Raw genomic sequence first — 25333 nt, forward strand, 5'->3', positions numbered from 1 at the left:
ACAATAGTTTGCATATATATAAAAAAAATAAAAAATCCCTCAAAGACATTAGCCTTTTTTTATTGTTCTGAGCACTCAGACTGGTTAACTGAAAACGAGAAATCATTATGTAATGTACGGGGTGCATGAGCATGCCCCATGTCCTGTTTCAAATCTTGGGCTGCCAGTTGGGTCAGGTGGCCAAGGATTATATGTATCACCACCTCTGTGTTGCCATCATATAAGAAGGAGTCCATCCAAACAATGAGAGGAGACCTAGGGTTGAGAAAGAGGCTCTCTGCACCAGTAAATTGAAAAATACCTGCGGGGAACAGGTCTTGGTTGGGAATGTTTTTAGCAAAGGACAGGTAGGAGGTCAGCTTTGAGAAGGCTGTAGAGAACTGTGGATGGTCAGGTTGGAAGATTTTATTGAACTGAACTGTTCTATTTTGTTAAATAAACTAGTTCCTATGAAGGGACTGTGACTGAACCATGCGAGTCTGTGTGCATTCTTCAGAAAGCTGAGGTGGGGAAAATGAGGCAGAAGATAAGGGAAGCTGATTCTTGCAAAGTGATACAAAAAAAGAGTCTGAAAATATTAGATCAAGCAATGGCTAACACCATATAGGGAATAATCCTGTACTGATGAGGGAAGGGAATGTGAAGTAAAGGAGCTAATGTTTCTTTTTATTTTCTGACGTCTGTGATACTAAGCTATGATTCAGTGCCACCAAAACACTTACAGCATGTTCATTATGATCATCTAGTCTGACCTCCTGCAAGATGCAGGCCACATAGCGATCCACACACCTCCTTAGCAAGTGAACCCCCCCCATGCGGAGGCGAAAAAAGAAACCTCCAGGGCCATAGCCAATCTTCCTGGAGGAAAATTCCTCCCGACCCCAAATATGGCGGTCAGCTGACCCCGGGCAATGGCATCAACTCTCCTCAGCCAAAAAAAAGAAAAGGACATCATACCATAATACCAATTTTGACTAATTGACTTATTGACTGTATCCTATCATCCCATCCCCTCCATAATCTTACTTCTCTAAATAATAAAAGTCTCCTCCGCCCACTGTTTCCTCCTGTTTTCTCGGTAGACTGTTCCAGTGATGCACTCCTGAAATATGGTTAGAAATTTCAAGCTTTCAAGCCTGATCTGACTGACTGACTGACCGTTCCATTCCGTTCGTGTCCACATCTGAAATAATTCTTCTCCTTCCTGGTATTTTATCCTCTGATATATTTTTAAAAGATCATATCTCCTCTCTCTCATCCTTCTTTTTGGTTAAAAAAAAAAAACAGCTCTCCTCAAGTCTCCTTTCTCAGCCTTCAGGCTTCCCTTCCCTCGGATCATTCTAGTGGCCTTGTTCTAGTTTCTATTCATCCTTCTTCAAACATGGAGACCAAAACTGCACACAATACTCCACAATAATGAGGTCGAGGCGCCTTATATAACGGGACTAGCACCTCCTTTCTCCCTACTAGAAATACCTCTCGCCATGCAACCCAAAAGACGCATTAGCTTTTTTGGCACATCCATCACATGCATACTCATCATCATCTTGGTCATCAACAGGACAGGTTCCAACTGGTGCGTCCCCAGCTTATAACTAAAGTTCTTGTTAGACATCCCTAACTGCATAACCTTACACTTCTCACTATTGAATGTTTCTCCTCTCTAATTTGCAAATGAATAAATTAGTTTTATGAATTAGTTATAAACCCCTGAATACACAAGAAAGCTAGTAAATACCCAACTATAAAGACAATAATGCCACCATTAGAATTACCTTAAGAATCATGTATGTAGTATAGTTGTAGCTGTGTCAGTCTCAGGATACACCTCTACCCCGATATAACACTGTCCTCAGGAGCCAAAAAAATCTTACCCTGTTATAGGTGAAACTGCGTTATATCAAATTTGCTTTGATCCGCCGGAGTGCGCAGACCCGCCCCCCCGGAGCACTGCTTTACTGCGTTATATCCGAATTTGTGTTATATTGGGTCACGTTATATCGGGGTAGAGGTGTATGAGCGACAAGGTAGGTGAGATATAATAAAAGATATCTGAGCCATTAGTGATTATCTTCAAAAACTTATAGAAGTCAGAAGAGATTTTAGAGGACTGGAAGAGAGCAAATAGTGCCAGTCTATAAAAAAGGAAACCAGGGAACTACAGACCTGTCAGTTTAACCTCAGTACCTGGAAATATAATGGAGCCAATAATCAAGCAATCAATTTGCAAACACCTAAAAGATAATAAGGTGATAAGTAAGAGTCAACATAGATTTATCAAGAACAAATTGTGTCAAACCAACCTAATAGCTTTCTTTGACAGGGTAACAAGCCTTGTGGAAAGGGGGAAGCGGTAGATGTGGCATATCTTGATGTTAGTAGTTTTTAAGAGACCCCTACAGCAAAATCAGTACCTTAGTAAAATATAAAATCCTTTGTTATCCCTAAAACCTTTAGAAACATAATTTTCATAAGCATGTCTATTGTTATGGAGATCACACAAAGTAAAATTAGTGTTCCCTTTTTTCTAAAAGCAATGAACATTGTTATGAACACACTAAACCTCTGTGACTTATTAATTTAAAATAATGTCTGTTTCGGTTAGTTAAATACGTAGTAATCTGGAATGATTACTTTATGAAGGCTAAAGAGTACATTTAAAATATAAAATCAGCTTAGAACTACTGACTAAAAAATGTAAAACAGAAGAGCTGCATCATGTATTCTAGAATACTTAAATGTTGTATTCAGCAGGACAGCTGACTTGCCCTTACTAGAAAGTTTTTGCAAATAAATCTCTGACAAACTTCAGGGTATATCAAAAAACCTGACTGACCTTTTTCATTCCCAAATTTAGTGCTTTTAATTGGGTACCTTCTGCATGTCCAGTCTTCACCATCTGGCATGCAGTGGAAAACATGCTCCATTTTCTTTAGAAAGAAATTGCAGAAGTGCGTTTTTTTTCAAATGTCATTTGCTTCATTTGGAGCATATTGCTGGATTATTCAGCTGAATGTGTGCACAGTTCACAATTGCTGCTATATCAGTTGTGTTCAAATGTATATTCCAATGTCGGTAGGCACTTGAAGGCACTCTAATGGAAAACAATGGCGCCTCGTGATGCTGTGAGCTGAAATGGTTATATACTTTACAGAGAAAAGAGAGACCACGTGAAAGGTAAACCTCTAATCTCAACTGGTTAACAATAGGATGCATATTATGCTCCCTCCCCCCCCATGGGAAAGGAAATTTTTACATTTCATTTTTAAGGATATAGGTAAATGTCAGAAACAGCCCCCTACACGTGTGTAAATCAATGGCCAGTTTACATCTTCTAAAATCTTGGTTCTGTAGGAATGCTACCAATCTGCCACAGAGCCCTTGCTTAGTGTCAGTATTTGTTAGTTAAAAGTCTATCAAAGTGGTTTAGTTTCCATAATAGAGAAGTTCTTTCACAAAATGACTGGCCTGGAGAAAGAGATTGCAAGGACTGTTAGCAGTAGGTGTTTTGGTTCCATAGAAACAGTACAGAAAATGTTTTGGCTGTGGAATTAGAATCATGTTTGCAACATTTCAGCTACGGAATTGCTGAACTTATCTCAAATAGAACCTTATATGATCAGTAGGTTGTCACCTTGCTTTTGTTTAAACCTTTAATTAAAACAATTTTTTTCTAATAAGGTGATCCAAGTGGTTCAGTGATTTAGAAAGTATAGAATATGTTAGAGGAAACCCAGAGAATCTAGTAGTTCCAGACAAAGAGAAAACAGATACAATTTAGCCCATGTTTGCAAGGCTAAAAGCAACTCTGATCTTCACTTTATTCAAACTGTCCTCTCTTTCAAAGCTGTACATTTTATTTTAATAGTTCCAAAAGCAAAATTACTGTTATTTTTTTTCTTTACATCTATGACTTGTCTAAACATTGCCTTTAATCTCACTCGCATGTGCGCACATCTAGCTAAAAATCAGGAGAACATCATAGTGTGATATGGCTACTCTGAAATATTCTTTTATCATGGTATAAGGTTTAGGTTTTTTCTATGAAGCCTGAATGACACACTGCATGAGTCTCTAGATCCTTTTCTGTTGTCAAACTAAAGCAAGCAGAGTATGCATTGTTTATGATCCCTCTCCTTTCTCTATGCTGCTGGTATACTTTGCCTCCCCTCTGCTTTGATGGAACTTTCTCTTGAAATGCTTCACATGTATCAACCTGTAGTTATTTGGGCTCCCTGAGATGTGGGAGTGGTGGAGCAGGGCAAAAGGAAAGGACAGGTAAGTATCCATTAAATATACTGATGGTAAGCGGAAGAAAGTAAAATATATATTTCTGTGCTATAATCAGTAGCAGCAAAGATTGTGAAACTGACAAAGTATAGTCACATCAACAGAGTTGGATAGCCTGTTATGAAGGGACATTTTTATTTATTTATAATTGACAACTTAGGGTACATCTATACTACCTGCCGGATCGGCGGGTAATGTTCGATGTATCGGGGATCGATATATCGTGTCTCGTCTGGATTCGACAAATCGATCCGTAAATCGACGCCTGTACTCCTCGGCAGGAGGAATAAGCAGAATCGACGGGGGAGCCACGACAGTCGACTCGCCACCATGAGGACCGCCAGGTAAGTCGAACTAAGATACTTCGACTTCAGCTACGCTATTTGCATAGCTGAAATTGCATACCCTAGTTTGAACCACCACGCTAGTGTAGCCCAGGCCTTCGGTTTTTTTTTTTTTTTTTTAAAGTGCGATAAAAGTCTGAGTAAAAGCATATTGTGCAACATAAAATAAACAAAGCCATGGAGCTTATCAATGCTATTATGGCAGTTAAATTCCTGAATATTAAATGGCACGCCCTACCAAGAGCTATTTAAGGTATTTCTAAAGCACATATCATTTGGTATTTAAGTGCCAAAGTTGATGTAAGAATATTTACGATGGGTGGAGATATAGGTTGGTTGAATTCAAAGTGAAGTACTGTATATAACTGAGTTCAAATACTTTCACAGTCACTAAATTACAAATTTGTAGTTTTGAAACTATCTTTCAATGGAATCAGAATACAAAATAAGACCCAAAAAACTGAAAACGCAATTAAAAAAAAAAAAATGAACAAAAGGCCTAAAGCAAGTCAAACAAACAGAAGACCGATCAAAGAAACTCCATCAAATAAAAATGAAACCTACTGTTTGTAATAGAAAAAATGGTGCCATATACCTCTCACTAGCTCATTGTGAATACAACGAAGTAGGAAAATGTTCTGTCCAAAAATACATACAGTAGAAAGAAAACTGATCATTTTGGGTTCTAATAATCAAGATCATATTTTTCCCCATAATATTTCCCCATGTGGAAATATTAAATTAATGAAGAAATTTAAATTGTCATGTTTACATACATGTCTCTCTATATACACACACACACACACACACACACACCTGTGTTTATTTTAATAAGGCCTCACTGTTTCTGTAAGTTTACTGGCAATTAGTTTACTAGGCAGTGTTGACTCCTCTAGCCCATCTCCACTTGGCCGTACTTCTTCCTTTTCTTTCCTTTGTTACAGAAGGGGAGTCTTGGTAGAGAAAAAGGAAAGTCTGGCTACTAAAGGATCTGAGAATAAGTATACGTGAAGTATCCATTCTAGAACTGGGCAAAAATTTTCAGCTGAAACTATTTTTTTTTGGCAAAAAAATGCTTAAGTGGCAACACCAAAATGTTTTGCAAATTCGTTTCAGTGTCACTAAATTGTGTTGGAAATTTTTTTCTGAAAATGTAAAAACATTTCAGCATTTTTAAATGACATGTTTTGATTTGAAATGATGTTTTGTTTTGAAATTTCCTTCAATTTTATTAAAAAATAATTCATTCAACCAAAACATTTTTCAATTAAAAATTTGAAAAGAATTGTTTCAGGTTGATTTGAAACTTTTTTTTTATTTTCTGGAACTTACAGATAAAGCCCCCCTCTCCCTCCACAAATCACTGATCCTCACAGCTCTAATTTATTCACAAACCTTTTCTCACCTGCACGAATGTGACACACATAGTGGAGTTGTTCACTTAGCCAGAAAACTGTCAAATCTTTCTCCCCCCAACTGGTCTCCCTCTCCTCCCCCATCCCTTTCCACAAGCCCTGATACCCATCTACTCTAGAATAGCTAGGGAAAAAGGGGCTGGAAGGTAGGGGCAGTATAGGGTGTGTTTAGGAGGGAACTAGCCGTGAGGATTAACCCAGAAAATTATACACCTATCAGCCTGACACTGATCCTGGACAAAATAGTGGAATGGCTCATATGGGGCTAGATTAATAAAGAATTAAAACAAGGTAATATAATTAATGATAATCCTAACTGGATATGTTTTTTTATGAGATTACAAGTTTGGTTGATAAAAGTATTTGTGTTGATGTAATAAAGACTTCTGTAAAACATTTGATTTGGTACTGCACAGCATTTTGATTATAAAAATAAAATGATACAAAATTAAAACGGCACATTTTAAAAATGGATTAAAAACTGGCAAGCTGACTGGTTTCACAATATAACTTCTAAACAGGAAATCATCAATATCAGCTGTATATCTAGTGAGATTGATTCTTGGCCCTCTGCTATTTAACATTTTTAGAAATGAAAGAAAACAATCACTGAAAAGATACAAAGATTGTGGAGGGAGTAGTAAATTATGAAGAAGGCAGGTCACTTATACAGCCTGATCTGGATCTCTTGGTAAAATGGGTGAGAGCAAACAATATGTATTTTAATATTGTTAAATAGAATGCATATATCTAGGAACAAAGACTTATACATATTTACACAATGAGGGACTCTATTTGGGGAAGCAATAACTCTGAAAAGGAATTAGGGATTATAGTGGATAATCAGCTGAACATGAACTCCAGGTTAGATGCTGAGTCCAAAAGAATGGGATCTGTGCACATATAAACAGGGGAAATTTGAGTAGGAGTAGAGGGGTTATATTGCCTCCATATATGGCATGGTATGACTGCTACTGGAATACTGTGTCCAGTTCTTGAGTCCATAAATTTAAAATGATTTTGATAAACTGGAGAGGTTTCAGAGGAAAGCCACAAGAATGGTTAAAGAATTGGAAAACATGCCGTAGAATGGGAGATTCAAGGATTTCAAACTATTTAGCTTATAAAAGAGATGGTTAAGGGTGACTTGATCAGTTTATGAGAAGTACATGGGGAACAAATTTGATAATGGGCTCTTCAGTCTTGCAGAAAAAGATGTAACACAATCCAATGGCTGGAAGTAGAAACTAGACAGATTTGGACTGGAACTAAGTGTAAGCAGGGGAATGGTCCTGCTATTGTGGGGAACTTTCCTGGCTTCTGCACCACCCCGGTGAAATGGGCTAGCGGTAGGATCCGAGTCCTCACTCCCACTTCCTTTACGCAGAGGTCTCCCGGCCCTTGAGGGCTCCCCATGCACTCTCCTGTCTGGCAGAGTCCTCGTAACCTCGACAAGGCTGGGCCCAGGATTCCTGGGGGGCTCAATCCCCAACCCTGCTGTGGTCACCTAGGACACGGGCTAGGCTGTCCCCACTCTGGGGTGCTCTCTCCGCACTGGACACTTCCCTGACCCACTGATCATTTCATACAATTTAAAGCAAATACAAGTTATTTAATCAATAATTAATTTAAAAAAGAATAAGGAAAAATGGGAAAGGTTAAAGGAAAACACATCACCCTGCTCTGTGGCAGGGAACATTACAAACAGTGTCTCTGGAACATCAGGGCAGTTCAGAGTCTATTTTTGTAGGTCCCAGGCCTCCTTCTCAGGCCCTGGCTGTGCTGCAGGGATGCTGCGGGTTGGACACTTGCTCCGGTGGTGGCCACACACCTCTGGGCTTTGTGTGATGGGACCCTTCTTCTCTGCATCAGCCCCCCGTCAGGTTAAGATCCCCCTCCCAGTCTGGCCTGCAAGGACCCTTGGCTGGGGGTGTCTTTCTGCTCTGGGCCATTTGCCCAGAGTCCCCCTTGGCTGGCCCCAGTTGCTCACCGCACCCAGCTCCAAACTGCTCCAGCTCCAGGCCCAGCTCCACTGTTCTAGCTCTGGTTCCACTCTGCCTCAGCACTGATGCTGCTGCTCTGCCCACAGCCCCCAGGCTGCTTCTCTGGCCCCTCTGGCTCTGTGGCTGCAGCTCTGCTTCCAGCACAGGTCTGCTCTGTGGGCTGCTTCCGTGACTCTGCTCCCAGCTCTGACCTGCTCTCTGGGCTGCTTTTCTGGGCCCTTTGGCTGGCACGGCCCTGCTCCCAGCATAAACTCAGGTCCCTGCTCTCTCTTCTTAGTTCAGCCCCACTCTGTGTGACCCAGGCAATTCCAGCTCACACGGAGGACAGGACCCTCCACCCTCCTGACTCCCTGATTAGCCTGCCGCCCCTGTCAATCAGGCTGACCTGGAGCATCGGCCTCTCCCCATTATTTTAGTGCTGGGAGCTAGCCAACCAAAACACCCCCACTGAATGTTAGTAAGGGGACAACAGTGCCCTTACATAAGGCATGTATTTTTAGCAGAGAAGGTAATTAAACATTGGAACGACTTACCCAAGGCAATGGTAGTTTCTCCATCAATGGCAATTTTTAAATCAAGTTTGGGTATTTTAAAATTTTATATTATATATATAAACTCATCCTGAACCTCTGTGTACATAATTTCAGAGTTGGAAATATGAAAATTACATATATATATATATATATATATATAAGTTTAAAATCTAATTCAAACAGGAATTATTTTAAGGAAGTCCTGTGACCTGTGCTATACACGAGGTCAGAATAGATGATCATTCATAGTAGTTCCTTTTAGACTAATAATCTATGAATCCTTACATGGCTGAGTTTGTCAAACACAAACCAGCAGGATTACTCGATTATCATTTCAAAAAGTTGTTTTTTTTTCCTCCTGCTGATGATAGCTCATCTCAATTGATTGGCCTCTTACAGTTGGTATGGCTACTTCTACCTTTTCATGTTCTCTGTATGTATAAATATCTTCTTGCTGTATGTTCCAGTCTATGCATCCAATGAAGTGGGCTGTAGCCCACGAAAGCTTATGCTCAAATAAATTTGTTAGTCTCTAAGGTGCCACAAGTACTCCTGTTCTTTTTGCGGATACAGACTAACATGGCTGCTACTCTGAAACATGTCTAACTTGTTTAAGTTTCAAGTATTCACCATTGATGTTGGAATAGTGCATTCCTTTTTTAATTGTTCAAAGTTTATGTAATTTTCATATTTCCAACTCTGAAATTATGTACACAGAGGTTCAGGATGAGTTAATTATTTTTATTTCCATTAGATTAGGAAGGATTAGTTATAGCATTGCCTTGAAGCCATGAGTAAGTTATTCAGTAATTTCTCTGCTATCATAGAGGGAACTCCTATCAAACCCTCTTACTTTCACTTTTCTATTTGGAAGCCCAGCTCACATACTGCTAGAATTACATGGCCAATGAGGAACTACCACTCACAAACAAATATTAGCTAGATTTCTATAGCAGACTAGTGACTAAAAATTAAGTTCAATAGCCTTCCTCCTCAAGACAACATGGAATACCTCTCTCTCTCTCTCTCTCTCTCTCTCTCAAAATAAATAAATAAAAATTCGGACCCATGTCATGCCCTCCTATATAAAAATATAGCAAGGACAAAATTAAGTGAAAAAACACCAGTTTTCACTCAAAGTTCCCACCAAATCTTTCAATTGGTATGTGCAAGATTTTCATATCCCTCGTTGGGACAGGGGACATGGCCTTAAATTCCATGGATGTCCCATGATTGGTGGATAAATCCCATAGAGCTCAGGTCTGGACAGAGGGTCTCCTCTTTCCCCAAAGCAGGGTCTTACAGGTATTAATGATGGAGTAAGTGTAACTTCCACAAGGAGTTCCACAGGGATTTCTATTGGTTAACAAGAGATAGAGCATCACTCTGTGCAGTATCAGCTGTTTCCTCTCACTAAAATCCACATCCTCTTCACATGAAAGGGCTTCCACACATTTGGATGAGTGGTGGTGGAGATGATGCCACTACAACCCTGTCCACAGAACAATTTATAACTGGTAAATGCCATGGTTTGTGTATGTATGTCAGATAGTAAGGGCAGCTAAAAGTGTTTTGCCCCTGCCAAAGGGTTGGGATGGCACATGGTTGAGTTCCTGTAGCCAGCTAATCAATCATTCTGTTATTTTAAAGGGGAATTATTTGTGTAACCATATTTGTTTAACTGGTTGTCCAATTCCTTCTTGTTCCCAAGTCTTTATAGGATAGGCCTTCCCAGAGTATCTACTTCCATGTGGTGCTGATGTTCTTCAGGTACTCTATTCCCTACTGAGGCAGTCTAGACTACATGCTAAGGTTATCCTGGAACATACTGATAAAAATATGGCTAGGCAGGAAGATAGGTGCAGTTATGATGGCCACGTGGCAGCTTTTTAGCCACAAACTGAATCATATTACTTGCAATGTACCTCTAACTAGCCACAATTTCACCATTAATCTCCTCAATATATGTTCCATTCTATGCATCCGAAGAAGTGGGCTGTAGCCCACGAAAGCTTATGCTCAAATAAATTTGTTAGTCTCTAAGGTGCCACAAGTACTCCTGTTCTTTTGACAGGACCTTGGGCTCCTTCATCCCATTATGTACTTACTGGCCAGTTTTGATCAGCATTTGACATCTTTTATTCCTCTCCCTCCTCCTCATGTTCCATGTCCCTCCAAAAAACCTCACACACAAGCACAGAAGGAATAATTTGACCCAGCTATATATACCACAAAGCATTTGAACACCCCTCCCCCCCACACACACTTGTCACAATACTAGAGACTGATGAGTTGGTGACTGATTATCTAAGAAAGCAGAAAGGGATGATCCACTACATTCAACGATATGGCGCAGATTTCCATGTTTCCTTAAAAATGCACATAATAAAAGTTAATATAAAACTGATGTAGGATTTCAACCAGCACCCACTGAAGTCAATGTAAAAGATCCTTTTGATTACAGTGGGCATAGGGTCTTGCATTTATGCTAGCTTACTGCCAGTAACATATTACAGTGGAAATGCATCAAACTGGTTAGGAAAAATTTGGCCACTCTGAACAAGTTACTGTCTACTACTGATGGGAATTTGCTCAAATTGATTTTGGGGAAGGTTAATTTTAAGGTGAGTTGTGAATCTTGTGTGTAAAATAAATAAAATTCAAAATCATTAATGGATTGTATAGTAGAGGTCTCCAGAAGTAACAACCTGTTCACATGAAGTTTATAAGATTGCAGCACAGATTTTTAAAAATCAGCATTATCCAGACAGCAATTGCTGATAAATGTAATATGGAATGATTATAATATGATTTGGTTATCTCAACCATATGTGCAGGTGTGTTACTAATTAAAAACACGTTCTAAACATGATTTTTGAAAATTTATTATTCCGTTACTTTCCTGTCAAGAACTGAGTTTAGGGTTTATGGCTCTCTGCACATTCATCACAATAATAGAGCAGTTTCCTATACACACACTGTGTTAGGAGTTTCTGATGACAGTTATTAATATAGAAGAAAAAAGAAAGCCAGGACTTAGTAGCTAAAATGAAGAATTGATTTGCAAATTGTGCAGCAAGTTAAAGCAGAGACTGGGGTCTATCTCCATTTTGACATTGACTGGCAGCTCCCTGTGGCCGCAGTTTGCCGTTCCCAGCCAATGGGAGCTGTGGGAAGTGGCACCACCATTGGCTGGGAATGGTGAACCGCAGCCACTGAGAGTTGAGGGGCTCTGTGCCTGCAGACACACCAAGTAAACAAAACGTCCCTACCCACCAACAGCTTACCCTAACGGGGGCCGGGAGCCAAAGTTTTCCAATCCCTGCTATATTTTAAAAGCTGGCGTGATAAGAAACACTCAAAAGTTTTGCTAGAATTATTTTAATGTAATCGAATGAAAAACCTGTTATAATAATAACAACTGAACAAATATGTATTCACCTTCAAAACTACAGTCAATGAATATTTTAACAAGTAACTTAGAACAATATGAGACTTTAAAAAGTCTTAAAATCCTTCAAAGTCTGAATCAGTCTCTGATTCACTAAATAGTTCATTAAACTCTGCTTCAGTCACAGTTGCACCTGCATTGTCATTGTAGATGTCGGCAGTGTCGTCTTCAGACTCAGATTCCTTCTCATCATCAACCTCTGTTGTGTCATCATCAAATATGGCATCATCTTCTGACCGGTTTAGTGCATTGCTGATACAGCATTTCCTAAATGAGTTTTCTATCATTTCCGAGGGACTGGAAACCCACACATCCTTGATCCACTGGGCGACTAGATTTATGAAGCCTGAAATCAAATTCCCACCTTTTGTCAACTTCGCCATGCCTGAGCACATCCATTCAGACCACACTTTGCATAGCCTGTCTAAAAAGAGTTTGTTCAGGCAGACATCAAGCGGTTCTAGAACTGTAGTTAAGCCACCAGGTAATACAGCCACAGTAGTTTTCATATTTTTGGCCATATTTTTCACCTCATCTGTCTTGTGTGCCCTGAACATGTCCCAAAATGAGCATAGCAGGTTTCTTGAAAAGTGCTCCTGGTCTCTTATTCCACACTTTTTCCAGCCATTCAATAGTCCCACTTTCATCCATCCATCCTTTCTCGTGTGCACGTATGACGACACCAGCAGGAAATTTCATGTTTTTAGGCAAGGCTTTTCTTTTAAAAACAACAACAGGAGCTTTGATCCATTTACCAAACACAATAAAACCACTGTTAAATTGATTTTTCCCATGGCCAATGGTTTTAATTATAACTGTTTTTCAACCAACACTGGTTACCGTTCTGTTGCTTGAGAGATCGAATGTCATCGGTGTTTCATCCATATTTCCTATTTGTAACAGTTCAAATGCATATTTCTTTTGATATTTTATAATAAACCTTTGGAAAGATTCACTTTTTTCTTCCAGATCTCTCGGCAGCTTTTGCGCTATCTTTGTTCGCTGATGAAGACAGAGACCATGACGGTTCATGAAGTGAGTACACCAACCCGTTGATGCAACAAACATTGATGGCTTTACTTGTATTTGTCGTCTTTCGACATTTGCAGAACTCACAGACGAATTCCAGTTCTAGTGACAGTGTACCCATTTTGTCGACATTCAACAACCCAATTATTGAGTTCTTTCTCCAGCTCAGGACATGAAGCGCACCTCATTGGACATTTTTTCTTGCTTCTTGGCATGTCTTTTAGTGTTGTTTTATTTTTTCTCCATTTTCTTACTTGCTTCTCATTGATACAGAATTCACAAGCAGTGGCGCAATTATTGTTTGCTTCTGCATCTTCAATAACTTTAAGTTTGAACGCTGCCAGATAAGCAGAACTTTTTCTTTTGATTTCACTGTTGTTCATTTTAATTAGTATGAAAATAGATTATTCTTGTAGTTATAAATTTTGTAGGACTTTATATAGGAATGTCACCTGCTTTATCAGTCAAATTAGTATTGTTCTTTGTTTATTTCAAAGCAGCCCTGTAGATTGGCATGTCTGTGGGGATAACAGGCTATTTCAATTTTATTAGAGATTCCATCAATTTTGCACATTATATTTTCATATTGGCTAGAGACTTATGAGGTCCATTGGTAGAAATGCATGAAGAGATCAAATTACACAGTAGCGGAGTGACACCAGTGCTATAGTACTATCATTCATTGTATTTTTCTGATTGGCTAGAAAGGAACACTAAAAGAGCAGTGCTGCAGATCTGCATGACATTTGACCCATGCATTTCACAAAATGCTATGCCAATCTAGTCCACTAAACAGAGCCTTTGCAACTTGAAACGGCTGCAGTATTGACATTAATAAATGGGACGGCAAACTTTGGCTCCCAGCCTGTCAGGATAAGCCACTGGCGGGTCAGGACGTTTTGTTTACCTGGAGCATCTGCAGGCATGAAGCCACTCAGCTCCCTGTGGCCACGGTTTGCCATTCACAGCCAATGGGAGCTGCCACTTCCCACAGGTCCCATTGGCCACAGGAAGATGAGGGGCTCCATGCCTGCAGACGCTCCAGGTAAACAAAATGACAGTGTATTAGATATTCAATTCAATGATTCCATAGAGTTTTAAATCATCAAATTTTGGTGTAGACCCATTTATAAGCCAACCCCCGCTCTTTGATGCGTCACTTTTTTACCAAAAATATTTGGCTTATGAACGAGTATATAGGGTATTACAATTTATAATTCACTCCACATGTTCTGATGTGGATATATGTATTTAGCCACTGGTTTGAAAACTCAAAGATGGACTAAAAAGCTTTTTTCTTTTTTTCTTTTTTTTTAAAATGAAAAACAAAGAGAGTTGAAAGTAAAGGCTTGTTTGCACCTCTTTTGTTGTTTGTGCTTTCTGTGCATTTCTTCCTGTCACTGGCAGAAGCCATTTTAGTTGTTTTTTTGACTGAAGGACAGCCAAATATTCTATTAACAGGTTCAGGCACAAAAAGTTATTTATTTATTTTTGTAAAAAGCTTTAAATCAATCACTTTATCTGTAAAGGACTTTTAAGGTTCAGGTATATGTGGATGAGTTTCTCTCAGACTTCATCTGATATAATCTGATGGCAAGGAAACAGAAAGCATTGAGAAGCTGTAAAAATGAAACAATATACCACAAATGAAGAACATGTTGTTTCAAGATACTTTGTGAATTGCAAAGCCTCTAACTGATTCAATTAAATGTCACAGAAGCCTTGAGTAATCTATATTTAATAAATTCAATTCAAGGTTTATCCTTCATCTTTTATTTTTTGATTTCATGAACAATGACAATATATCTGTTAGTTTTCTTTTCTGAAGCAGATGCTGTTGCTATATTGTCATATTTGTTGTTATGAGGGTTTAGTTTTGTGAATATTTGCCAGAAACCAATTGTATCTAGTGAGGATGTGTACTGTTTCTTTAAATCTCCAGCAGAAAGACAGTGAAGAGGGGCTGGAGAAGGTTCTAGGTAAAAGATCTACAGTGAGGCAAAGATATATAGAGAGAGGCTTTATCAGTAATACTTTTTTCCTTATTCTAACCAAATTCTTTGTTTACTGACAGAAGACTGTTATGTGATGCCGGTAAAGTAGTGTCTGATTTTGAAATTGCATAAATAAAGAAAATACCAAAGACCCATTCTTCACAAGAATTTTGCTTTGATAAACCCCTGGAATAGTCCGAGTAAAAGAAGTGCTTCACCAGATTTCAAATCACAACACAACTTAACACAAAGTCTGTACATAATTTGTATTTACTACAGAAGAAGAATTGTGGCAATGTTTTTAAAAAGTTTGATGAGCATTTCATCCCCAAAAGAAATATAACACACCAATAGATGTACTATTACCAAGCGTTTAAAAGACTGGAAAGTGTACAGAGACCTTTATGAAGGCATCATATGAACAAAGCAAGCAGTGTGACTGGTATCCAAAAGGAAGAAAACAAAAAAGAACATCTGGTATATGCAGTTTTAAACAAGGTACTTTCAGATTTATTACAGCTTATGTCTCATCTATCTGTCAAATAAGTGTTGCAGCTAGTTCTGTTGTCTGAACTAGTGAAAATGCAAGTCACCTACCAAGAAAGTAGGAGAAACAGTCCAAGAAGTAGCAAACAAATAATTTCTGTGAGGAAAAGAGCAGCACCATTAAAAAAATTAGTCTAAAGACCATAATATTCCCTGGGCAGAAAAACGGTGGTGCGGAAAGGGAGAATACAAGATATATGGGGTGCCCAGCCAATGGAAAGATATAGTAAATATAAACACACAAACAAAATCAGGAAGATAATCCACAGAAGGATGAATGATGGTTATTTCAACAGGCTTTAACTGCCTCATTCTGAATGTGCCTCTCAGCCCTTAGCCTCAAAGGTAACACATTTAAAAGATTAACCTGTCTTAAATTCATACCTTTGCCAGAAACTAAAAACCATGGACTCAATAGAGACACTGGGTAAGCAGCGTAGCCGCTCTTTGTTGGCAGAAGAGAGCTCTCCCACTGACAAAATAAAGCCACCCCCAACAAGGAGTGGTAGCTTTGTTTGCAGAAGAGTGTCTCCCACTGACAAAGTACTGTCCACACCAGCACTGTGTCGGTATAACTTTTGTCAGTCAGGGGTGTGCAAAAACCTCCCATGACTAGTCAGGTGTTACCAGGCCATTTTCACCTTGAATGTTCCCGTCATGAAATGCGTCAACTACTTATGTGAAGCGATCTGTTCCACCTTGTATTTAGCTTTGACACTCTGAGGCCTTGTGAAAAATCCACACCCGTGAGCGATGCAGCTAAACAGATCTAACCCCCAGTGTACCTAGCACTAGGTCGACAGGAGAATTCTCTTATCAGCCTAACTAAAACCTCTCAGAGAGTTTGAGGACCTATGCCGATAGGAGAACGCCTCCCATTGGTCTAGGTAGTGTCACTGAAGCGCTAAGTGGCACAGCTACATTCATGCAGCTGTGCCGCTGCAGTGTTTTAAGTGTAGACAAGCCCTTAGTACATTTCCCAGACCTGAAGAAGAGCTTTGTGTATGCTTGAAAGCTTGTCTCTCTCACCAACGGAAGTTGGTCCAAAATAAGATATTACCTCACCCACCTTGCCTTTCTAATCTCAAGATTTGCCATTTGATTCTTACATTTAAAAGTGATAGGGTAGATATCACTACAACATGTAAAGGCACATTTAAGGACAGAATATCAACCCTAAACTGGAACACCCCAAGGTAGTGCTCAGGATTAATTAGTTACAGTGAGACTCTGTGCTGGGCCCTAAGGTGTAATTTTAACATGGGCAGGCTTCCCCACACAAGCTTTAATCTAGGTAGCACTGGTGCTGGTAACAATAACAGTGTTCATGAGGCAGCATGGACACTGACTCAGGCCAGCAACTTGAGTGCATATTCAGGGTCCCTAGTGGCATCTAGCCCACAATAAATCCTGTGTCATGATATCTTCACTACACTTCAGTGTAGACCTACCCTTTTATGACAGATTCCCCAGGCTACCTTACTGGCCACAGTATTGCCTGGAATCTTGCCCCAAACATGCCTTTAGCCCTGCCCCAGCACAGAAGGGCTAGGGCTTGTCTTTGGAAAGCAGTCTTATGGCTGTCTTTCAAAGTGCCTGCATGAGAGGAATCCTTACCCAGCCAGATATAGGGCTTTTAGGGCCCCTTCACATTATGCTGGTTCTTTTTCCTGGTGAAAGAGGGCTGGAGTTGTGGCAGAAGGGGTGAAGATTTTTCCCATAGTTTCCAAGTTAACTGGTGCAACAATACTTTCCAGATTGAGTGAAGCTAGATTTCACAATGTTCCACTTTGCCCTAGACTGCCACACTGACAACTTCTAATGCCTTTCAGAATTCATTGCGTTTGTTGCCTTCAATTCGGCATGACAAATAGAGCTGGGCCAAAAAAAAGGCAGAAGCCTTTTTTTTGTGTGCCAAAAATGCAGATTTGGGTCAACAAAAACATTTTGCAAATTTGTGTCAATATTTGCTACTTGTTTTGGTCTAAAAAAACCAAAACCCACCCCACACTCTGACATTGCCAAAATGAAACATTTTTATTTTTCAGGCTAGATTCCTAAGGTTATTAGGCACCATTCACAGAAGGAGGCGGCGGGGCTGGTGGCAGCCCATTCCATCCAATAGTTTTGAATTTAGGGCTCTCATCTAGGAGAGGAAAGACTTGGCTTCAATTCCCTAATCCCAAAAAGGGATTTGAACCTGGATCTCCCGGATCCCAGGAGAATGACCTAGGGCAGGAGTTCCCAAACTTGGTTCACAGCTTGTTCAGGGTAAGCCCCAGGCGGGCCGCAAGACACTTTGTTTACCCAAGTGGCCACAGGTAAGGCCGCTCGCAGCTCCCAGTGGCCATGGTTCACCATTCCCGGCCAATGGGGGCTGTGGGAAGCGGTGGCCCCACCTGTGCCGCTTCCCACAGCTCCCATTGGCTGGGAATGGTGAACCACGGCCACTGGGAGCTGCGAGCGGCCTTACCTGTGGCCACTCGGGTAAACAAAGTGTCTCACGGCCCACCAGAGGCTTACCCTGAACAAGCCACGAACCAAGTTTGGGGACCTCTGACCCCTTATCAGGTACATGTCTTTGAAAACAAACATTCCTAAACTTTGAAAAGACTTGCATCCGAAGAAGTGGGTATTCACCCACGAAAGCTCATGCTGCAAAACGTCTGTTAGTCTATAAGGTGCCACAGGATTCTTTGTTGCTTTTTTTGAAAAGATTGTTTTCCTCTCCTCTCCAAGGAACAATAATATTCTCCAATGGAAAGGTACCCTGTTATTCTAATTCAGGTCTTAACCCTGTATAACAGCAGTGTTTTGTTTTTTTTTCTTCTCCATGCCTCCCTGAATCTTGCTTGTTTTTTGGTTTTTTTCCCCTCAACACTATATCCACACACTTCACTAATTACTTTGTCATCTTCCTACAGTAATGTCTAAATCCCTTTTCTGGTCGCTATGCTGCATTCGTGTTCATTTTAACATGTATTGTTGATTCTGATTAGGCCCTAGACACATTTTACCATTTCTACATTAAATGCACTCTCTGTTATACTCACATATGCATGCATGCACACACATGCACACCATAGTGCATAAACATAACATATGGCTATGTTCTGCAATTAATTTCATTCAACTACTGAAATCAACATTACTGATTAAAACATGCCACCCTTTATCATCACTTTCTGCTCTAAGCTTATTTCCTTTACACTAATCCCACAAAGAAAAGACAGCATATCAAAGATGACAAGACCATCACAACAAATACCAGTGCATTATTTCTGGAAGTACAAGAATACAATGGATATAATTTTGAAAGATAATAAATATGAAAGCATACTACTCATACACAGAGGGATTCAATGCATATGAATGTTTTTCCATCTAACTAACCACACACATCAAAAGAGCATTCCAGTGATAAATATTTAACACGGGGAATTACAGGAAAAGACAACAAAGTATTTATTACAATAACTATTTTAACAAGAACTACTCCATACACAGGACCTAGTCCCTTCCACTACTACAAAGTTCTACTAAATTTGAACGCAATGGAGATCTAGTCTTTCTACTTAGATTATAAATATGACAATTTAAAAAAAATCACACACACATAAATCTCTGACTAGTCACTCTGACTTGAACAGCAGAGAGTCAAATAAATTTCCTTTTTATTATCCTTGTATGAATGCCTGGGTGGGGGGGGGGAGCAGAGAAGGAAATTTCCTAAGAAAATCAGAGAGAAAAAGTAATCCTGACACCAACACTGTGTATTCTCATTTTATATCTAGAATAGAATGTACTTTGATAAACTTCAAACCTGAAGTCAACTTTGAGTGACTGGCACTCTTAAACCATTCCTATTCCGAAAGATTCCAGATTTACTATGAATTATTTTAGATTTATGGAATAACGCTGGAACAATACAGATAAAAAAATAAAAGCTTCCCGTGCAAAAAGTAAGCACTGCGCTGCTGCAGAGACAAAAAGTTAACCCTATATGTAATCTCTTCTGTCAATGTGCACAATTCTTACCATGTATGCGCCACAGTGAAACGCCGCTGTTTTGGTATGTTGCTATTCAAAAGCATCCTGCGTAAGAGCCTTGGAGAATTTCTCGGAGAAATGACTGGAGACAACCTGGGTGAAACAGATGAAGACTTCCTGGATGTCTTGGACTTTTCATGCTGCAACAGGTTTTCCCTCAGGGTCTTTACAAGATCCTCATTCAGCCATGGATTTTGGCACTGTGGACTATCAACTTCAGGTACAGTCAAGGTGTCTGGGCTTGTTGTCTGCTGAGCCATATTCCCCAAGCAGCTTTAATAATACAGTAATATGATATTTGTTTTGGTTGTTTAAAATATTTCCTTGTTAATTCAGCTCCAGAGAACCGTGCAGAGCTTCTACTCCGGCTCAGCTATTCTGTTTTCAACATGGTGTTGCCTGCCCTCAGCGTCTCTTTATAGATAGTGATCTGCAAAGAAAAAAACAACTAACTCCTCTACAGAAACCTATTAAACATTAGCACTTCTCTGACAATCCCGTTGCTAAAGATCACTTACTAGCTATCATTGCAAATGAACATGGAGGGAAGAAACTGCGTTAGCACGGCTTTCTGTTAGAGCTACAAAGCTGCCTGTTAAACTATTGGAACTAACGCGCTGCAGCTGCTTGAGCGGCTTCTGGCTATGTGCATACAAAGTGCTAGGAGGAGGGCTTAAACATGAGATGCGTGTCCGTATTGTTTGTTATTCTTTCCGTTTGCTTATTCCTGAATCTTAGAATAGGCTGAAAGGAGAGGTGGGGGAATGCTGAACATCTTCCTCCTCCCCTCCACCCTCATCTACAATGTTTATTTTTGCAATCCCATCACTCACAGAAAAAAAATTGCAAAACATTTTTAAGGTAACAAACAAGCACCAGGACAAAATAAATATTAAAAAGGTCCACTGATCTTCTACACTACAATCGCTTACCTAAACAAGACTGCAGGGAAGAACAATATGTTAATCTTCTTCAATAATACAAAAGAACGTGAAATTGCTTTGTCCTACTCACACATACACACAACAGGCTCTGATTTCCCCAAGGACTGTTTAATTAGGTGTTCTTAAAGTAACAGGTCAATACATCTTCCTATCGTCCCCACAACTACTTAATCCGGAAGATAATTCCTATTCCTTTGTACAGTTAGTGAGTGCTGAAAATTGCCCTATTATGTAATACAGACTTTATACGTGAATTATTTATTCTTTTCCTGCAACACTACTATTGAATTTCATTCTGAAGAAAAGATCAGCTTTCCTTCTGGGAATTATACAATTACACTGCGCCGCTGTATTTTTCTTCTGATCTAGCAAATCCTCCGTCAGTCGGCGCTGAGGGCATTTTTTTTTTCAAATTAAACTCAGTCCTCTCTCCCTGAATAGCTAAAGTACTCTTCATAAACATCATTCACTTTTTCTGAGACCGACATGATGACCCACAGCAGACAAAGCCAGAACTGGAATCAGAGCCCTTATTGATTTAAATTTGGTACGTGTCCTACTTTCACATCACAGAAACAAACACCCCCTTTCTTTTAAAATGAACACTCCCTGTGTACTAGAAATGTCACCAAGATACAAGAGATTTGCTGAGTGGCAGAGTAAGTGTTATATGCATATTATATCAGTGCAATATGTTTCTCCCATTAAGTTACATTATCTTGCATTCAAGCTCTGAGGGGAGAAAGCAAAGTGACTGAGCAATTGGTGAGCCACCTTGTGGCCAAGTGAAGCATTGTGGGATTTCACACTCATACACCTGCTGTCCAGGTCTACTAAAATGCTTGGTGACATCCTCCCAGCCAGGTCCTTGTGACTTGGCCCTCCATCTGGGTTATCTTTTATCTCATCTCTTCCAGGGTAAACCAGGGTTTCCACCCAATAGTCCCAGGCCCTCATACCAGGTTGACAGTCCTGGTCCAGGCCCAATAATCCTTCTGGCCCCTTCTGTCTGGGGTCTTCCAGTTAGTCCTCATGTTGAGGCGATGGGGGGAAACGGGGACTGACTCAGTACCTCCGTCTACTCTGGGTTCCAGCCCCGGGACACTTGTGGTAACTGGTTGTTTTGTCAGAGCTCTTGCTCCTTCTTTGAAGCTACTTCCTACAATGGATCCAATTTCTCAGTGCCAGAGGCTTATATTCTCAGCAGAGGTCTGTCTCAGGGCCCAGCCCCTAAACTCAGTCCTCAAGGTAACAGAGGAAAGGAAAAGAAATAAAGAATAGCAACTCCTCTGTCCTATCTGGATCCTCCAGCTGCCCAAGTACAGTCAGCCTAAGGTAGCTTGTCTTTCTGCCACGATCTTCTCCAAGCTTGGCCCTTCTGAAAAGAGCTTCTCCCTTTTTAAGGCTCCTCTACTAAGATTGATATGTCCCCCAGGTGCGATGGGCCAGGGCTACCTCATTCCAATGCTGCTCTTTAAAACCTTCTTGCTTGGTATATGGTTTGTATACCCCACCACACATCCATATGGTGACCATGTGTAAGGGGACTGTTGTCCCCTTACTAACATTCAGTGGGGGTGTTTTGGTTGGCTAGCTCCCAGTACCAAAAGGGGGAGGGTCGATGGGAAATCAGGACCCTGAGACTGACAGTCCCCAGGGGCAATGGGGAGAGGCCAATGCTCCAGGTCAGCCTGATTGACAGGACGGGCAGGCTAATCAAGGAGTCAGGAGACCAGGGGGTCTGAGCTGGAATTGCTTGGGTCAGACAGAGTGGGACTGAGCTAAGGAGAAAGCAGGGGCCCAAGCTAAGCTGCTGGGAGCAGGGCTGCAGCCCCAAAGCCAGAGCACAGCCCAAAGAGAGCAGACCTGTCCTGGGAGGAGAGCTGCAGCAACCAGAGCTAGAGGGGCCAGCAAAGCAGCCCAGGAGGCAGGTCAAAGCTGGGAGCAGAGTCACAGAAGCAGCCTGCAGAGCAGACCTGTCCTGGGAGCAGAGCTGTAGCAACCAGAGCCAGAGGGGCCAGAGAAGCAGCCCAGGGAGCTGGAGGCAGAGCAGTAGCAGCAGCCCTGCTGAGGCAGAGTGGAGCAGTCCAGAGCTGAGTGCGGTGAGCAGCTAGGGAGAGTGAGGGGGACCCTGGGCAGCGGGCCCAGCACAGGGAGATGCCTCAGCCAAGAGGCTCTGCAGGCCAGACTTGGAGGGGATCGTAACCCTGACAGGGCGGGGGTGACACTGGGAAGAAGGGTCCTGCCATCTAGAGCCTGAGAGCGTGTGGCCACAGCCAGAACAAGTGTCCAACCCACAGCATCCCTGCAGCACAGCCAGAGCCTGAGAAGGAGGCCTGGGACCTAAAAGAAAGACTGTGAACTGCCCTGACATTCCAGGGACACTGTTTGTGATGTTCCCTGCCAGAGAGCGGGGTAATGTGTTTCCTTTACCTTTCCCATTTTTCCTTATTCCTTTTAAAACTAATTCTTAATTAAACTGTATTGCTTTAAATCATATGTAATAATCAATGGGTCAAAAAAGCATCCTTGCCCCTGACCTAGGTGACCACAGCAGGGCTGGGGGTTGAGCCCCCCAGGAATCCTGGGCCCAGCCATGTCAGGGTTATGAGGACTCCGTCAGACAGGAGAGTGCAAGGGGAGTCCTCGAGGGCAGGGAGGCCTCTGGGTAAAGGAATGGGAGCCAGGACTCAGATCATTCCACTAGCCCATTTCACCGGGGTAGTTCAAAAGCCAGGAAAGTTCCCCACAATAGTGGGCCCATTCCCTCGCTTACGCATGCTTTCAATATGGTAGTCAGGCTTGCCCAATGGCTAAGTGATAGTGAGTGCACTGCTACGTGGGAGAGGAGGTTTCTGTTCTCCGTCCTAGTTTCTAGATAGCACAAGAAATCCTGCAAAGGCAAAACTGAGTTGCAAAAGAGACTTAGCACTCAACAGCAAAGTCTTCCAAGCCTCCTCTGCTAGAAGGATGATGGCTTCAGCATAGCTCCTCAAAAGATGTGTGAGAGATGTTTGGCCACTGTCGGTAGACAGATACTGGGCTAGATGGACCTTTGGTCTGACCCGGTACGGCCGTTCTTATGCTCTTATGAGAGAACAGTAAAAATTATTAAACAGGCTTTGTAAAGGATAAGACGACTACCTCTCCCTAATCTCCCCTTCATTTGTTTATAAAAATCTGGTAATGACTCTACATAAGCCTGATCATTTTTCCAAACAGCCTAATTTATGTATGAAAATCCAGGTGCTCTTGTGCTATGAAACCCTGTACTCTTGTGCCAACACTAAAGCATTTTCAAGAAAGCAGCAATGGCCTCCTAGGACTGGATAGACTGCCCTATTTGGGGCCAGATCTTGCACCATTGAAGTCAATAGGACTGTTTGCTATTTACTTCAATGAACAAAGGATCACACTTCAATTAATATGATTTTACAAAAAATAATTTGGCTTACATATCAGTAGCCTTATTTCCATTATTTGAAATAATGCTCTTAAAATTAGCCAACATAGCAACCACTACTATCTCAATACACTGTATAATGGGCTAGCATGAATAGCAGCACAATAAGGCCCTTTGTTTTTAACGGAAGTTAGGAAAAATGAAAGTTTGATCATTATAGTGTCAAAGTCCGGGACGAATAGCTATTGAAATGCTTTTTCCACACTGGGACAGGAAGTTATCTTTCTGAACTTTGATTTTCTAGCGACTTTAACAGCTTTCATTAAAGGTTTACCCTCTCCTTCCTCATCAAAAGATAAAGCTTGGAGGAAACAGAGATCTGATTTAAAATAAAAATTACAAAGCATATATGACAGGTAGTTTTAATATATTCAGTTTTATTAGTTTTGACCAGTTAAAGTGCATATATTTCTGACATTTTGTAGTATATTTTTGACGTGTATACTTTGTAAATTGCAGTCCAACACGATCAATCTTTATAAAGCTGTCTTCGCAATCCAAGAGTTTTAAGAATCTGTTGAACAAACAAACCTTATCTTCACTGATTTATGTCAATGCCCAGGGTTTATACATACAATGAAAACTCTCAAACTAATTCACTTTCATGAAATTAAATGAAAAGGTTTACTCTAAGGCTACAAATGCAAGTGGTCTCCATTGTAACAGGAAATCAAGGTTTAACCTGAATTACAACTAGTTCTAATGCTACACCATATGCACACAGCAGTTTAAACACAGACTGTTTACTCTAGATTGGGGGAGGAGGGAAGGAATCTTGCAACCTGACTTATATAGCACCTTTCTTCCCCCCCCCCCCGCAGTATAAACCTTTACAAGCAAACTACCCAATGGGGAGGGGCAAATCATTCATCTCTCCTAAGCTACATACAGTTTATTTTAAAATGGTAATATGATGGAGATATGCGCTCTAAATAATTTCCATCTTCCTATGAAAATAAACATGATTAATTGATAAGCAGTGCTATTTGGGTCCCTTTGAACAAACACATTTCTGATTTTCCTACTATAAACATGACAACTCTGGATTCCCACAACTGCCAAAACCAGAAAGGAATGTCGACCACTTCTTTGAATATGGTTAGGCGGGCCTCATGACTCGATAGTTTAACATCAAAATCTAATCTTTTCTAACACATGAGTGGGAGTGACACTAGAACTGCTGCAGCAGTTCCAATCAACATAATCAATAATTTAAGCATAAAGATATTTAGTTGTTGATGTGACTGTTTTTTGACTAATGAGTTAATCTG

General features: G+C 40.7%; 1 protein-coding gene across 9 annotated transcripts in view; it reads right to left on the bottom strand.

Moving 5' to 3' along the window:
- PDE4D (phosphodiesterase 4D) overlaps positions 1–25333 on the bottom strand; it is a 1085833-nt gene that overhangs the window by 592470 nt on the left and 468030 nt on the right. Inside the window, exons 1-2 of one of the 9 annotated variants that reach the window (XM_039543148.1) lie at positions 20588–20679; positions 19644–20085 (exon numbers count right to left, since the gene is read on the bottom strand). The exons of 7 other annotated variants lie outside the window; for them this stretch is intronic. In XM_039543148.1, the coding sequence (XP_039399082.1) occupies positions 19644–19915 (272 nt within the window). In that variant the 5' untranslated portion in view covers positions 19916–20085; positions 20588–20679. Of the gene's footprint in view, positions 1–19643; positions 20086–20173; positions 20277–20587; positions 20680–25333 lie in introns of those variants that run through there. One more of the 9 variants, XM_039543149.1, reaches the window with a different exon arrangement.

The sequence above is a fragment of the Mauremys reevesii genome, linkage group 6, assembly GCF_016161935.1.
Source record: "Mauremys reevesii isolate NIE-2019 linkage group 6, ASM1616193v1, whole genome shotgun sequence".
NCBI classification, from domain to species: domain Eukaryota; kingdom Metazoa; phylum Chordata; order Testudines; family Geoemydidae; genus Mauremys; species Mauremys reevesii.